This window comes from Ictidomys tridecemlineatus, chromosome 6 (assembly GCF_052094955.1).
Source record: "Ictidomys tridecemlineatus isolate mIctTri1 chromosome 6, mIctTri1.hap1, whole genome shotgun sequence".
Lineage (NCBI taxonomy): Eukaryota > Metazoa > Chordata > Mammalia > Rodentia > Sciuridae > Ictidomys > Ictidomys tridecemlineatus.
In genome coordinates this window covers 120,148,009-120,165,445 of record NC_135482.1, presented here as the reverse complement: position 1 = coordinate 120,165,445, position 17,437 = coordinate 120,148,009, and the positions used below count along the sequence as shown (strand labels likewise).

Here is a 17,437-nt window from a genome sequence, read left to right as displayed (position 1 = left end):
CCTTTGATCAATGCCAACACAATTGGTCAAACATGGATTCCTCTGTCCTAGCTCCGTCCTAGGCAAATAAATTCAGCTACATTCATATACTGGAATACTCTCTCCATTTGCTGAGAGGGAAATCTCTCCAAGATGCCTTGAGTGGGAAAAACAAATGAGCTGCAAAACAGTGTGGTAGATGTGCACGTGTGTGCACACATAGGATATTTCTGCAGGCTACCCCCAAACTGGTGCCAGTGTTTGCCTGTGTGGAGTGGGAGGAAGTTAGGAACTAGGGACGGGAAGAGGGGTGACTGTTTGATTTTTTTAAAAATCTCAGTACATGTGGTACTTTTTAATATACAAAGTAATAAAAAGGAAAAGGAATGATCTCCAGCCAGGAAGACAACTCAAGTTTGCAAAGGCCCAGTCAGCCTGTGCCAGCCGCAATTGTGGTGGATGGGAGGCTGCTGAGTCTCCCTTTCAGCTGCTGTACTTCTTCTTCCCTGGGTTATTTATTGGACTTACTGTGGAAGATTTCAAGGCATTTTAACCACCTGGTTTTACGGACCGAAATAAAAACATCAAAGCAGACGTTTATATTGAGGGTAATTTAATATTTATATGCTGTTTACTTTATAGCCTGGATTACAAATAATTACAGAGTCTCTGTTTATGGTGCTTTAGAATTATGATAGTCAACTCAAAAAGTGATTGCTGCTATGGACACTGTACTATACTTTAATTCCTTGGAAACAACTTCTCTGAATTTCTACTTGATTCAAGCTTTCCAGTAGCATTCGTTTATTTCTTAGACTATCAGGAACTAACTGTCAGCTAGTTCTATAAGTTTAAAAATAAGAAGATTCTGATTTTCTAATATTATCTTTTTGGAAATGGCAAATACTTCAGAGAAAAATATTTTAAATAAAATTCTCTCAAATAAGCCATCTATACAAGCATTCAGGAAAGTGTCTGATATATGCTCAATCAATGTTTGTATTTTGCATCTAGTACTAGATGCCAGCTTTATCTCAACTCCTGATCTAAACCCACCCCAGTGAAATTTACTACTGTTGACAGAAAAACACATGAACTCTAAATAGACATAGTAAGTTGATATCCAGATAATGAAAGTAAAAATATGAAATGTATGGAGCCTGACTTTGATTTCTATATATGATTTAGTCCAGTGTAGAATGGGCGAAAAAATTTCACGAGATGTTCATTCTACCAAATATAATGACATGTGATTGACACAGAACATTGTATAACAAAAACACATGGGTGCAAGCGTTCCTTATATACAATAAAATTCTAGGATATATTCAGGGATCCAAAAATAAACACAAAGGCTTCCCCTACAATAAAACTTTTGTTGTTTTTCACTTTTGTTCTACCAAAAAATGAGACCATCAAAACTCCTATTGATATTTGTTTTCAATTCATGTCTAGTTGGATCACTTCTCTGGTTCCTCATGAAGCAAAAAAGTGTATTGTTGGAGATGGTCACTCAGTAGGAGCCAACAGTGAAAGTGCACTGCCTGGCAGGGATTAAGCGGGCAGAAGTGTCTGTGTAGACACAGGGTGCCATGTCTTTTGTGTGACAGCACAGTACAGCAGGTGACACAGTGAGGTCAAGTGCAGCTATATTTTGTGTACCATTCGTATTGTTTAATTAAAATTTTTGGATTTGTTGAGGCAGGAGGATTGCAAATTCAAGGCCAGCCTGGGCAGCTTAGTGAGATCCTGTCTCAAAATAAAAAATAAAAGGCTGGGGATGTAGCTCAGTGGTTGACCACTTTTCTACTGAGTAAGACCCTGGCTTCCATATGCAGTACTGGGAAAGAAAGAAAGAAGGAAGGAAGGAAGGAAGAGAGGGAGGGAGGGAAGGAGGGAGGAATGGAGGGAGGAAAAGAGAGAGAAAGAAAAGGAAATTGCAACTCATTTTAAAATTATTTTTATTCAATTAAAGTATTTTAGATGGAAAGTGGTATGTTTCAAGTACCCCCGCCCCCCCCCCAAAAAAATGAGGTCAGAAGTTCCCCAGGTTCCCTAATGAAGCTTTATTATACTTGAATCAGTAAAGTTGCTTTATTGGTTTGTAGAAAATCCAAAATAATAATAGCCATAGGTATAATTTATTTAATGATGCCCACTCTGTGCTTGATGTAGAGTTTATATGTTTTCCCGTTCATTTTTCAAAACAACCCCACGGGGCAGGTATTATCTCCATCTCACAGGTTCCATGAAGAACCTGAGGATCAGAGAGTTCTCAGAGTAACTTAGCCAGCAGCGGCAGTTGCATGCAAACTCATAAATCTTTGGATCTAATGTAGGAAACATAGTTTCTTCTCCTATATCAACCTGACTTAAAAAAAATCATACTTTGTGAATGTATCTCTTTTTCTGAGATCTCATTTCTCTTTCTCTTTATTTTCCTTTCTTCTACTTCCCTTCCTTTTTGCGTTTCCTTCTTTGTTGTGCTGTAACCTGTACATGAGTGTCTTGCCATCCAGGCTGCCAGGATCAAAGCATGATTTTGAAGCCCTCTGCTCTTGCCAGAGCCTCTGCCATGGGGCTGCCCAGCATGTGAACAATGTGTGCCCCCCACATGTCACGTGCACTGTGCTTTGATCCCAGAGATTGTGTGTGGGAGGCTGTCTTCTATACTTACAGAAAGCCTTCGCCTGCTCACAGCTCTCTCAGCAACAAAAGTGCTCAGCAAAAACACACATCTGTCCCAGCACAGAGCCACAATGCCCAGCACAAAGCACCAAAGCCGTTCACAATGACCTCCCGGCAAAGGCCTAGCACAGGTCCAGAGAAATTCTTTTTGAATAAATACCTCCTTCTCATTTTCTTCATTTCAAGAATGATGAATGTTTTTGCAAACAATGAATTATTACAGAATGATGAAAAATGATAATTCCACCTATGGCCAACAGCAATCATCTCTGAACGATTTTAAAGAAATTCTAATTTGTGGGTTAGTTCTTCAAATCATGTTGCTTTTTCTCTCTCTCCTGTCTGTGCCTTTGCTTTAAAACTTTGTGTAGCTGGAGCACTCAGGATAAAGAGACCCTTCACTTGTTTTCCTCCCCGACTCTTTGTGGTACATGTTCAAGATGTATATTTCTTTGAAAGACAGGCAGAGTAACTGAGAGGAGGAGAAAAGATATTGCTCTTCCAAAATGTGAATGAGTTAAGTAGTGAAAAACCCTAGACTGAAGTGAATACTCAGTATCCTTTACTGAGTAGTTTACTGATTACAAGCAATACTATTCTCTTAGTTGATTTTGATTTTAATTTTTGATCAGCTAGTATTGCATAATTGGTTTTGCATACAAACACAAATGAATGGAGAAATTAAAAATATATGAATTCTATAGAAGAATAGGTATTTTGAACTAGTTGGAACTTACATTTGAGCATCCAGGGTTTATGAATGAGGAAACTGAGTCTCTTAGAGATTTCATCTGAGCCCTGCTCCCTCTGTTTCATGTAGCTAATATTCATGGCCTGACCCAGCCCCTCTCTGCAAAGGTGCTCTTCATGCAGCTGTCAAGCTGATGCCTATTTTTTTTAATGCACATCACAAAGTACAAGGAATCACCTTTCAGACATCTTCCTATGTATATGTAATGCCTATACGTAAAGTACCCCGCAGCCGTCAGAGTGCTGCAGTTATGAAGCCTGACTGGCATTGAATTGTGTAGGTTCCAATCCTGGTCCTGATACCTTACTTAAGGTATGTCACTTCTGCAAAGCTGCATCTCTCTCTCGGTGCAATGGGCATAATGACAGTGTCCCTCATGGCTGTCATCATGGCTGCTTATTGAGATAGCATGTATAAAGTTCTTGGCCTGGAGAGAACACTGATTAAATGCCAGGAGTTTTTTTTTCTCATAATTGAGATTTTATGAGTTGGACTGAGAATCAATAAACAGACATTTTAATTTGTATGCCATTCTTAATGTGACTACTAAAAATCTAGAAAGCTATGAAATACGATTCCTTTTTCAACAGTTCCAGTGACTTTCCAGTTTCAAATTTGGTGGTAAATTTTCCTTAGGAGATGATGAAGGACCAGTATCTTTGAATAGTTAATAAACTGAGACATAAACCAACCAGTTCCCAATTTTATATCATCTACACTGTATCCTCAAATTTTCCACCTTTCATAGCACATTAGCATGATTGTTAGGAATATTGGATTGCCATGACCGAAGAGGTTACAGAGTGCACATAAACCTGACAGGGCAACAGTCAAGGAGTGGTTTTCTTTAGGAAACAATTCTACAAAAGGAACATGGGAGTCGGGTTATTGTGTTTGTAGTCGATGGGATCATACTTCTAATTCCATGTGATAACATTTTTTAAACACATCTGTATTGTTTTTATGGCTGCTTTGTAATCCTGTTTTATGCCATACTATAATTTATTTCACTCTTGAACCTGTGGAAATGATCATCTGTGGGTCAAAGAGACATTTGTTTTGCTATCCTTGGGAAACAGCTCTGTGTTCTGATGTCCACATCTGGAGAAGCTTGAGACCTTTAGTCCCACAGAGTTCTGTCTGAACAGAAATTTCATGTTGTTTTAACAAATGTGTAAAAAATCTTTCAACTTTCAGAAAATATTAAGCTGCTGAGCATTTCAAAGAGGTTTCTGCTGGATAACTTTCCAGGCTTCTAAGCTTTTGAACTCTTTCATGCAGTTGTCTTCATTTTCTAAACTATCACCCTTGATTTTGATGTACTTACTTTCTGCCTTGATAACTGAGTAAGTGTCTGAACATTTCGCCGGCTTCAGCCTCTGGACATTCACATGACTGGTTTAATTAGAAAAGAAGAAAGTGCCATAATTCTGCCATAAGCTAACAATAATGCCACAGTAGGAGTCTGGGAGACCTTTTCTTATTCACTTGCTCATGGCTTCTTGAATAAAGTGGATGACTAAGTATACTTACCGCAGTAAGAGAGATTATTAGCAGTGGAAGACACATTTGAACCTGCTGAAAGGGCTGCTTTTGTATAGAGGAAGGGCGACACTTGGTAATTATTAGACCAGGTCTTCATTTTATCCCAGCGGTCTTTGCTTTTTCACGCTTGCAAAGTCTGAATAGCTTTCTATTGCCTGTTAATCCCTGCAGGAATGTGGCTTCGGCTATGGGGAGGATGCACAGTGTGTGACATGCCGGCCGCACAGGTTCAAGGAAGACTGGGGCTTCCAGAAATGCAAGCCTTGTCTGGATTGTGCACTGGTGAACCGCTTTCAGAAGGCCAATTGTTCAGTCACCAGCGATGCCGTCTGTGGGGACTGCTTGCCAGGGTGAGTCTGGCAATTTCTTATTCTCATAATTATTTAATTAAATCCTGTTTTCAAAGACATTTCTCTTGTTCCCTTCTAAACGTGAATGCACACTGATACTGGCCCACAGACATTTGCAGAGTGCATGTGACTCCTGGTCTCAACATTCACCACTGGATTCTCAGTGCCTACCACATGCTGTGCATGGATTGCTTACAAATCAAATAGAAGAGGCATACTGACAAAGCAGCAGTGGCATGAAATTCTCTGGAATTCCTACAAACGAATCACAAAGAAAATTTGGACAAATGGACAAAGGAGTGAGCAGGGAACACAAAAGAGGAAACATATAGCTAGTAATCACATGAAAACGTTCATCCTCCTTAGCAATCACAGAGATGCAAATCACCCACCACTGTTTCAGTAGATGTTAGCCAAGCAGCTCAGAGGCGTGGCTCTAGGTCCTTGGTATATACTAGCAGATAACGGGGCAAAGATCCCTGCCCCTATGGAGCTTATATCCTAATAGGGTTTTTAAAAATACTTAAAAATAAAGAAGAAAAGTGTGCAGAGAGATAGTAGATGATAATCGCTATGGAAAAAAAAAAGAATTTGAAGCAGATAAAGGCAATTAGGGGGATAGGTTACAGCAAGTTACAGTTTTCAATTGGGGAATGAGGGTAGCTTGATTGCAAAGGGAGGTCTAAGCAGAGACTTGAAGTAGTTGAGGCAATTAGCCAAGCAGGTATGTTGGGGAAGAAGAGTACAGAAAGAGGGAACATCAGCGAGAGGCCCCAGTGTGAGCATCTGGTATATTTAAGAAACTGCAGAAAGTGCAAGAGAGTGGCAGGAGAAGGGATGATAGACAAGAAGGAGAGATAAGCAGGTATAAGTGGTAAAAGCCTTAAGTAGGCATGCTGAAAACTTATATGAATTCTTCATGTATTCTAGAAAAGATAGTCTTTTATAAGATAGATGATTTGTTGACATTTCCTCCCAAACTGTAGGTTAGTTTTTAATTTTCTTTGTGTGTGTGTGTGTGCTGGAGGGTGATACTGGGGACTGAAACCAAGTTTTAAATTTTGATAAAATCCAAAATAGCTGTTTTTTCTTTTGTTGGGTATGTTTTGGTGTTATGTGCCTGCATTTTGAAGGTCCTTAGGTATTGGGTCTCTGCACAAGATTATACTTAACCCACTCGGCTATTTTCTACCCCATTCGGAGGGAACTGTGGGAGGGATGGGGACTATACCGGGGGCAGAATGAGTGCAAAGCCCAAGAGGAGGATGCTTCCTAGTGCCCATGGGACCAGACAGGCCAGATAAAACACATTTGGAGGGCAGAATATGAATGAAGGACTAGACTCAGAGGTGAGGGTGTCAATACGTAAAGGAGTGGGAGAATTGCTCTACTAGGTGAGAAGGGAAAGACACAAAACAGGATATCACAATAACTCAAGGCACACTGAGTGGAGCCAGGGTTCCTGAGCAAAGACCGAAGAGGCAGCAACCAAAACTGGAGCTGCAGAAACCAGGTTCTTTGCAAAAAAGAAAAAGAAAAGACAGAAACAACCAGAAACAGCAATGTTATAGGAGTAGCAAACATTTTTTTGTTAGCTTTTCATTGCTGTGACCAAAATACCAGACAAGACCAACCTAAAGGAGGAAATATTTGGATGGGACTTGTGGTTTCAGAGGTTCAGTCCACAGTCAGACTCCATGGCTCTGGGCCCAAGGTGAGGGAGAGGCATGGCCAAGAAGACTGTTCAGCTCAAGGTGGCCAGGAAGCAGAGAAGGGGAGAAAGAGAAAGTAGAAAGGGGCCACAGGGCACACTCCAGTGATCCACCTCCTCCAGCCGCACCCCATCTGCCCCTAGTTACCTCTCAGTCCATTCAAACTGGGATGGACTGCTTAGGTTACAGCGCTCACAATCCCAAAATCTCACCTCTGAACACTTATGCATGAACACAGGAGCTTTTAGGGGCTTCCACATATGCAAACCATAACACATTTCTTCTTATAATGTGACTTTACATGAATTATTTTCTGTAGTTTTCAGAATGTTTCAAAATGAAGAAACCAAGCCTTCTTCAGGGTTTAAGGTGATCCAGGCAAGCTTTCTTAGTGTGTACATTGTGAAGTTTGAAGTCATGTCCACAATAGTCGAAGGACGGGCCGGACTCTACCGATCAGGATGCTTCTTACCAGCTGTCTTGAGGGCTCTTCTGTTGAGGTCAAGGGAGGGATAAAACTTTGGTCTCGGAGAGTGGAAAATGGGTAGGAAATGGCTTTGTGAGTCAAGAATGACCTTATACAGGGACCCAACCCCTAATGAGTTACAAAAAGTAGGGATCTGACACCAAAAACGCATGCAACAAGAAAAAACAATAGCTGTGCTGGACCTCATCAAAATTAAAAACTTTGTGCTGTAAAGGACACCACAGGAAGGCAACACCCCACAGAAAGGGAGAAGATATTTGCAGATCATGTCTCACAAGGGACTGTCTGTTTAGAATATATGAGGAACTCTTACAACTCAGTAATTTTTTCTTTCTTTCTTTCTTTTGGGGTGGGGGGTATTGGTGATTAAACCTACAGGGGTTTACTACTGAGCAACATCCCCAGCCCTTTTTATTTTTTGAGACAGGGTCTCCCTAAGTTGCTGAGGCTGACCTTGGACTTGCAATCCTCCTGCCTCATCCTCCTAATAAGTCTCTGGGATTTCAGGAGTATGCCACCACGTCCAGCACAACTCAATATTTTTTAAGAAAGACAAATAATCTAATTAAAATAAAGACACGGGGTCTGAATAGACATTCCTCAAAATAAAATATGAAACAAATGGCCAATAGGCACACAAAAAAGATGCCCAACAACAGTAGCCATCAGGGAAATACAAATCAATACCACAACAGGTATTATTTTACATCCACTAAAACGGCTCTCACCAAAAAAATGGACAATACCATTTGTTGGCCAGGATGTAGATACCTGTTTGAGTCTCTTGAACTCTCGGTGCAACTGTGAAGTGGGACGGCCACCTTGGAAAACAGTCTGACATTTCTTGAAAATCTTAAACATACAGTTACCACGAGACCCAGCACTTCTGTTGAAAACCTACATCCACACAAGAGCTTATATACTGATGTTCATAGTGGCATGATATATAACAGCCAAAAATCGGAATCAACCCTGCTGTGTTTCGAACGTGTCTCCTCCCCAAATCAGGTGCTACCGACGTAACAGTTAAAGGTGAGGCCTTTCGAAGGCAATTAGGTTAGGGGGACACCTGCCCTCAAGAGCAGCAGTAAGTGTCCTTATATTATGGAGGGCATTGAGAGAGCACATTCCTTTTCTGCCCTCTGCCTTCTGCCATAGGAGACCACCATGTGGCTCCCCTTGAGAAGGTGCAGTGAGAAGGCCCCCATCAGACACCAGATGCTGCTCCTTGGCTTTGGCCTTCCCACCTCCAGAGAGCTGTGAGCTGGGAATCCATCAACAGATGAATGGATAAACAACATGGGTGTGTGTGAACAAGGGAACGCTATTCAGCAGTAAGAGGAAAGGAAATTCTGACCCATTGTGACAGATGAACCTGGAAAACATTCTGCTAAATGAAAGAAGCTAGTCACAAAAGACCACATATTACATGAGTCCATTTGCATGAAATGTCCAGGACAGGCGAATCTGTAGAGATGGAAAGTCAATTAGGATTGCTGGGGACTCGGGACGGGGTGGGTTGGGGAAAATGGGGGTGAAGGTTATAGGTTAAAAGCTTGCATTCTGAGGTGATGAAAACGTTCTAGAATCGGTCATGGTGGTGGTGACACACCTCTGTGAGTGTACTGAAAACCGCCGAGGGTGCACTGTCCAAGGTGTGAGTCATATTGTATGTGAATTATATCTCAATAAATCTGTCATTTAAAAAGGAAGTAACCGTCTAATCCGAGATCTCTAATGATGTCTGTGGATATCATTCCCCGGGATTTTGATCTTGTGCAAACCTAGTGGAGGAACATGACTGCACATCTGACCTATGTGTTGTCCATCTCCTACAGTTTTCTGATGAAAGTATGTCTACGCATGTCTATGCCCTTTATCCAGGGGAGAAGAGGACGTCCCCAGGGGATATATGGGCTGGGTGGCAAAAAAGACAGGACCCAAGGACTTGGTTCATAAAAGTCAGCTCCTTAGTCTTTACACCAGAACCAGAGTGTGTGCGCTACGCAGCGTGAGAGCAGGTCTCCCTCGCAGGACCTCCCTCCAAACATGGCTCCTCATGCTTCTCCCCCTTCATTGTCATCTGAGCCCGTGGCTTTACTTTTTACAGTGTTGGCTCATTCTTAAGTAAATACTTAAATGAGGGAAAGTTATAAATGAATAAATGCTTGAATGATGTTTCAGTTTGTTTATATGATTAGTTTAAAATTACATCCTTTCTAAGCCAGCATTAATGTGAGAAGTAGGTGATAATTATATAGCAACTTGTACCTGGTCTTTTCAGAGCATTTTATTTATTTATCTATTTACTTATTGTTATCTGTGGTCCTGTACCGGGTGTGGAACTGAGGGTTATTCTACCCCTGAGCTCTAGCTTCAGCCTTTTTTATTTCTTTATTTTTGGTTTTGTTTGGAGGCAGGGTCTCACCACATTGCCCCCCCCCCCCAGCCTTGAACTTGTAGACCTCCTTCCTCAGTCTCCTGACTTGCTGGGCACCAGCACACCCGGCTATTTTTTAGATCATTTTTAAAGTACTCTTCTAGTTGACTCTATTTATGTGAAGAAGGCAAATAGTTGAAACCTGTCTTTTTCCAACAGGAAAACTTTGGCAAATAGAAAACAAGTAAAATGCCTATTGCTTCCAGAAAAGTGATGCCAAGGTCACACAGAGGGGGCATGGTTATTTCTTTTTTTTTTTTTTTTTTTTTTTTTTTTTATTGGTTGTTCACAACATTACAAAGCTCTTGACATATCATACTTCGAACAATAGTTTCAAGTGAGTTATGAACTCCCATTTTTACCCCAAATACAGATTGCAGAATCACATCGGTTACACATTCACATTTTTACATAATGCCATACTCGTGACTGATGTAGGAAAGGTAGCAGAATACATCAGTCACGAGTAGGGCATGGTTATTTCTAGTGCCATTTACCCTCTGCAGCCTCAGCCTCACAGTAATAAAGAATTGCTGCTGCCCAGAGGCTCAGACCCTGCGGGACACCTGCTGTTATGAAAATTGCCTCTCCTGGATGCCCTTGGAGTGTTAGGAGAAAGCCCGTCCTCTTGTTCCCTGACATTCAGTAGTTTCAGACCAGCTAGCTACTTAACTTCTCCAACATCCCTTCTTCTCCCCTGTAAAATCGTCACCTGATATTCAGAACAACCCGATGCATTGGTGGGAGGATCAAAAGATAATGCATGCAAAGTGCCAACAGAGCTCCTGGTCTTAGTAAGCACTAAATAAACACTGGACATGATGGCCCAGTGGTGACCTGGGGGCCAACAAAGGCATTGTGTAGTTGTTTTTTTTGGAGTGTAGCCAAGGGGCCTCTTATGACCCCATACCCCTTATGAGGGAAACTGGAACCCTGTCCTGAAGCCATACCTGCCTCCTGCCAGCTCTTCCCTTCTTCCAGTAACATGACAGCAAACATTGATTGAGCACTTACTTTGTGCTAAGCAGTTTATTTAGTCACCAAAACCACTCTGTAAAGTAGGTTTTAATAACATCCCCTCTTTAAAAGGGAGGAGCCTGATGCTGAGAGTGGACCAATGACTTGCCCAAAGTCACGCAGCGTGTCACTGGAGGGACTGGGGTTCACCTGCACTACTGAGCCCCATGTTTGATTAAGCCCAAGTCCAGTTTCACCGGGAGGTCTTACAAGGAGTCATGGCTCATCACAATTACTGTCTCTGTTCACTCCGTGCCCTGCATCCACTCTGCCCTGGAACCCTCACTACCTGCCCCACCCCATCTGCCCTGAAAGCTGCCGGAATCCCCTTGGGCCATTTTGCATCCATTTGCCCAGATCCCACTGCTGTTCCCTGTGGGTCCCCAGGGACCATGACACTGTGTGAGGTCTGGGCTCCTGTCCCAACAATTTGTGTTGTCATTTAGCCACAGTAGGAAGCCAAGGCTGTAGGAGAGAACAGTCTTCTTCGGCATCTGACTTGGGTACTTCAGAAAATTCCACCCTGACTTGACAGTAACTGCATTTGACCTGGAGTTAAGAAAGGCCATTATAGGAGCAGAGGAAGTCTAGAGAGGGCAGAGGGGTGGGAGGGGAAGAGAGGGGGCATGGGGTTAGAAATGAGGGTGGAATGTGATGGACATCATTATCCAAAGTACAGGTATGAAGAAACGAATTGATATGAATATACTTTGTGTACCACCAGAGATATGAAAAACTGTGCTCTATATGTGTAATAAGAATTATAATGCATTCCACTGTCGAATATAAATAAAAAATTAATGAAAAAATAAATAAATAAAAATAAAAAATAAAACCAAAGCTGGGAATTACATCATCTCCATGCAGAAATCTGTTCATGGATTGAAGAATTGAGGGTCTACAATAGGTTTTTCTTAAAATAACAGTTTTCAAACTCAGTATTCACTAGGTTAACCAGTATTATTTGGATTCAGATCAATTAAAATTTCTCTTCGCATTCACTGTCAGCTTACAAATACATTTATATACCACTTTTCATCAAACAGTGATTAGGTAAAATCCAATGTGGTTTTATTTTGCCTTTTGGCATTATCACCCTGAAAGCCAAGAGTAAGAGTTAACGTTGAGCTTTAGAAACCTGTTTAACCAGACGTCTTGTATAATATCTCTGTTCCCTTTCATTTCATTTCATTTTTTAAAATTGTGACATGTGTCCCTTGGCCAGAAAATAAAATTGCAAATGTGTCTCTGTTCCCAAACCATGGCACTGTCCACAAAATAAAGAGAAAGTAAGGGACCAGGAGTGTAGCTCAGGCGTAGAGCTTGCATGAGCTTAGCATGCGAGAGACTGTGGCCTGTTTCACTTAGCATAATGTCTTCAAGTTTCATCCCTCTTACAGCATGTGATAGGATCCACTTCCTTTTTACAGGTTAATAGTATTCCTTTGTAGCATACAGCATGTTTTGTTTACCTACTTCTTTGTTAATGGATGTTCAAATTTCTTCCACCGCTTGGCTATTGAGAATAATGGTCGGGGAGGGGAGGGAAGGGGGGATAGTAGAGGATAGGAAAGGCAGCAGAATACAACAGACACGAGTATAGCAATATGTAAAACAGTGGATGTGTAACCGATGTGATGCTGCAATCTGTATACGGGGTAAAAAGGGGAGTTCATAACCCACTTGAATCCAAGTGTGAAATATGATATGTCAAGAACTATGTAATGTTTTGAACAACCAACAATAAAAATTAAAGGAAAAAAAAAGAGAGAATAATGGTCCGATGAACACATGTGCAAATATTTAAAACTTGGCTTTGAATTCTTTGGGGTTTATACCCTGAAATTGGCCTACTGGGTTATATGGTAGTTCTATTTTTAATATTTTGAGGAATTGCCATAGTGTTTTCCACAGTGGCTGCACCATTTTACAGTCCTACCAGTTTCAGTCCTACCTTCCAGTTTCTCCACCCTCTCCAATACTTGTTATTTTCTTATCATTGTTTTGTTTTGTTTTTTGATAGCAGCCATCCTAAAGAGTGCAAAGTGATAACTCAGTGTGGGTTTGACTCGCAGTTCCCAGATGACTAGTGACGTGAGCATCTTTTCCTGGGCTTGTTGATCAGGCGTATATCATCTTTGCAGAAAGTCCTTAGCCCACTTTTTAAATCAGGTTATTCGATTTTGGTTGCCGCGGAATTGTCGTCTTTATCTATTTTGGATATCAACCTCTTAACAGATACAGGATCTGCAAGTATTTCCTCCCATTCCACAGGCGGTCTTCACCCCATGGCAGGTCCTTTGGTGTGCAGAGGTCGTATGTCTGATGTGGTTGTCAGTCTTTGCTCCCTGAGCTTTGGGGTCATGCAGAACAAGTATTGCCTAATCAAATGGCATGAAGCTGCCCCTGTTTTCTTCTCCGAGTTTTGTGGGTTTTTAAGATTTTTTTATTTGTTCTGTTTGGCTGTACATGACAGTAGAGGATATTCAGAGTTTTATAGTTTTAAGTCTTACTTTTGGGTCTTTTAGTTCATTTTGAGTTAATTTTTTATATGATGTAAGATGAGAGTTCAGGTACATTCTTTTGTCCACTGTCCCAGCACCGTTTCTTGCAGGGACTCTCCTCTCCTCCCTGAGCAGTCTTGGCATCCTCGTCAAGATCCATTGCAGGGTTTATTTCTGGGCTTTCCTTTTTATTCCACCAGTCTGCTAATCTGTCTCTATGTCAGCACCACACTGTTTTGACTATTTTAGTTTTGTGATGTGTTTTAAGAGCAGGAAATGTGAGTCCTCCGACTTTGTTCCTTTTTATTTTTACTTGACAAATTCCAAAATGAATGATTTCATTAAAATCAGTTGGGAAGTCACTATATTAGATATCATTTGGACAGATTTTCATAGTCAAATGAAAATGGAAGGTTGAGCAATTATTGAGTGTTATCTGAAAATTCGAAATAATTTACCTAGTTTCAAGGGCAAATTTTGCTTTAACCTTAAATTATACAGATGTGTTACTACATTATAAAATTTCACAAAATAATTGCATCTGACCTGTTCTTTTTAGACTTGATTTATATCACTATTTTTGGCCATAGAAAAGTTGGAAGTTATATGTCTAGAAAAAAGAAAAGTCACATGAATTTCTATTATCTAGAAATAGCTACTATTACTGTTTAGTGTATTATACCCTTTTAAACATTTTTAAAATGCAAATGTGTACACAAATTTTTTATTTTCACATGCATTGGTTAATAATCTGAGTGGATTTACTGAAAGTTCATATTTGTACAAAATAAAATTATGTGCACTTCTTTTTACTTAATGGTACTTTGTGAATTTAAAAAAATGTGTATATCAAATCCACACTATCATTTCTAAAGGCAACTTTCTACTCCATTGCCTTGGATCTACCTTGGTGGGTTATTTGCACTTGTAGGCATTGGACTGTGCTTAGTTGACTCCCACCCCTGTAAACAATGCTGCAGTGATTCTATTGGTGCACATACACCTTTGCCCAGTTGATTAGAATATATTTCTTTTTAGAATATATTTCTAAGAATGAGAATACTAGGTAAACTCTTTTGTTGAGTTTGATGATATATTTCTAAATTTCCCTCTTAAAAGTCACAATTTACATTGCCCCTTGAAGTGTACCTATTTGCCTTTGATTATACCAACACTGCACCAATTTTTAAGTAAAAATGATATATTTTCCCTTCAACTCACATTCACTGATTAATAATGAATTTAAGCATTTAAATATTGGATTTTAAAATTTTTTTAATTGCATAGAGCTTTTTAGGGTTTTTGTCATTGTTGTTATTACTGTGGATTGAACCCAGGGGTGCTTTACCACCAAGCTACATCCCCAGTCCTTTTTTATTTTTTATTTTGAGACATGGTCTCACTAAGTTGCTGAGACTGGCCTTGGAATTGTCATCCTTCTGTCTCAGATACATAAATTGCTGGAATTATTTTATTTACAAAATCTTAACCTTGTTAAGTTTATGTTCTTTTGGGATGAGTGTTCTTTGCCTGTTTTTCAATTGTAGTGTCACTTTTACTCTAATAATTAAGTTTCACCTTACAGACTTAAGTTATAGCTAATACTATAATTAGGATAATTTTCAATTTTGTTACCTGGTATCTATGTTGATGATGCTTTATTTTCACCCTTCAGATGTCTTCAAGTTTGGGGGTTTTTTTGGGGAGGTTACCAGGAGGGATTGAGCTCAGGGGCACTCAAACACTGAGCCATATTCCCAGTCCTGTTTTATATTTATTTAGAGACAGGGTCTCACTGAGTTGCCTAGCATCTTGCTTTTGCTGAGGCTAGCGTTGAACTCGTCATCCTCCTGCCTCGGCCTAAAGCCACTGGGATTATAAGCATGTGCCACTATGCCCAGCTTCAAGTTTTTATTGAGGGGATGTAACTCCGTGGTAAAGTGCCCCTGGGTTCAATTCCCAGTTTTAAATAAATAAAAATTTATTTAAAAAAAAGTTTTTGTTTCATTTTATTTTACTTTATTTCATTTGTTTATCTTTTATTCAAAGCTGTCAGTCCCTTCCACTTTGGTTTCTTATCGTGCCTAGAAAATCCCACGTCAAGATGTATAAGTATCTCTCTACATTTTTCCATTGTTTTTCGGGTTTGCGTGGCATTTTGGTCCTTGCATATCAAATGTTAAAAACCAGCACTTTATTCATAAAGTTTTCTAGTTCAATTTACAATAGAAATGCCAAAGAGCACTGACTTCATATTCCCTCACTAGTACTCCAACCCCAATATAGGAAAGGAGTGGACTGAGACGAATCGATGATACAATGGAGTAGGTAATTATTAAGTGTCAGCTGCCTGCCCAGGAAGGCTCTAGATGTGCTTCTCTATGACACTGTTGTACGGAAGGCTTTGCATACTTTTTTTTTTTTTTTAACCACAGAACTGGTATTGGAGACTGCAGGACAGGTGTGATGTAAATTTTGTTGGCTGCAAATGTGTGCATAGATGACAGTGCTAACAAGGATTATTTTCCTTTCTCTTCCAGATTTTATAGGAAGACTAAACTTGTTGGCTTTCAAGACATGGAGTGCGTGCCTTGTGGAGATCCCCCTCCTCCCTACGAACCGCACTGTGAGTGAACACGGTCAAGTCAAGCCAAAGCAGGGGCCTTTTACAAAGTTTTCATTTCTTAAACCTTTCTTCAGTTGGCAAAAGGAGCCAAATCTATCTCTACCATGGGGCTCGTAGGATTCTTTTATCCTACTCCTAGCAGGACATAAAGCGTCTTTGTTGTGTGTCTCAGTCTTTAAACTGCCGTTGATTTGAATCTCAAAGTGAAATGCAGACATTTTGCTGCTGCTGTGCTCCATTCAATTCTTATCTTTCATTTAGATACATAATGCAGGCAACTCCAATTAACTAGGTGGTCCAGACCCTAATGCTAAATGTCTTTGTGCTGTGGCCCCATGCATTCCTGGGTTTTCCTTTCTTAGTCCCCAGACATGATCATGTGGTGGTGTCTGCCTTTCCAAAGACAGTCCTGTCTGTGAATCCTCTACCCTCATTAGCGTATCATTAGGTGGACTCCTAGTTCACTTGGTTTATTCCCTAACTTAACAAATAAATGAGAAGAGAGGTCTTACTGTATGCCAAGGATATAACCATTAATGAGACAATGGTACGTTTTCCTCTTCATATTAACATGAGTTAATCTTTTTGATCCTATATTTCCTTAGCTATAAAAGGTGTTTGTTATAAGTTATCAACCATATTGATTTGGAATAGGAAGAAGAGTAACCGGTCACTCCTCTTAATTCTAAACCCGGCCAGTGAAAACCTGAGGATGCTGGGAGAAGTCAGCAAGTGGGCTCCCCTCAGGGTCCAGCGGATGCTCCTCTGTGTCAGAGCAGGGCTTTTGAAGTGCTGTTATTCACCTAAACCAGAAACAGCTAAGTCCAGGCAAGAGAAGGATGGAGAAGCATAGGTGGCACAAGTCTTTCTAGGGAGAACTGTTGTGACACAGTGCCTAATACATGGAGTCAGTCCTTTTCCTTGTTTCTACAAAGAAAGTTCCCTCCAAAAGAATTGAAAGTTATTGCATCATTGGATAAGGGCATTCGTGTTATTTCTCTTTCCAAGAATGCCATGGAATTTTGTAGTTCATATTATCATATGAATTATGAACCAGAATGCATTACGCTCCATTCCTCATTTGAAGTGATAGAAAGCGGGGGGGGGGGGAGTAGAACACTCTAATTTTTATAGAAAATCTGTATTGACCATCATTTTGATAATATGTAAACATTCACCAGTTCATTGCAGTGAACAAATGCAGTACCGAATGCCTGTTAGTTGTCAGTCACAGTACAGGTGCTTTGCTTATTTGACTTACTCTTCTCAATAAATTCTATCATCAGCCCCAATTTGTCAGTGAGAATATAGATCCGGAGATGTTAATAGCTTTCCATG

The 17,437-nt window shown here is 40.3% G+C and overlaps 1 protein-coding gene across 4 annotated transcripts in view; it reads left to right on the top strand.

Annotated features, from left to right (window-relative positions):
- Tnfrsf19 (TNF receptor superfamily member 19) overlaps positions 1 to 17,437 on the top strand; it is an 89,687-nt gene that overhangs the window by 29,038 nt on the left and 43,212 nt on the right. For 3 of the 4 annotated variants that reach the window (XM_013363914.4, XM_005337581.5, XM_021734737.3), the window contains exons 4-5: positions 5,135 to 5,313; positions 16,014 to 16,099. In XM_013363914.4, coding sequence (XP_013219368.2) covers positions 5,135 to 5,313; positions 16,014 to 16,099 — 265 coding nt within the window. The remainder of the gene's footprint in view (positions 1 to 5,134; positions 5,314 to 16,013; positions 16,100 to 17,437) is intronic. The other variant, XM_078015689.1, reaches the window with a different exon arrangement.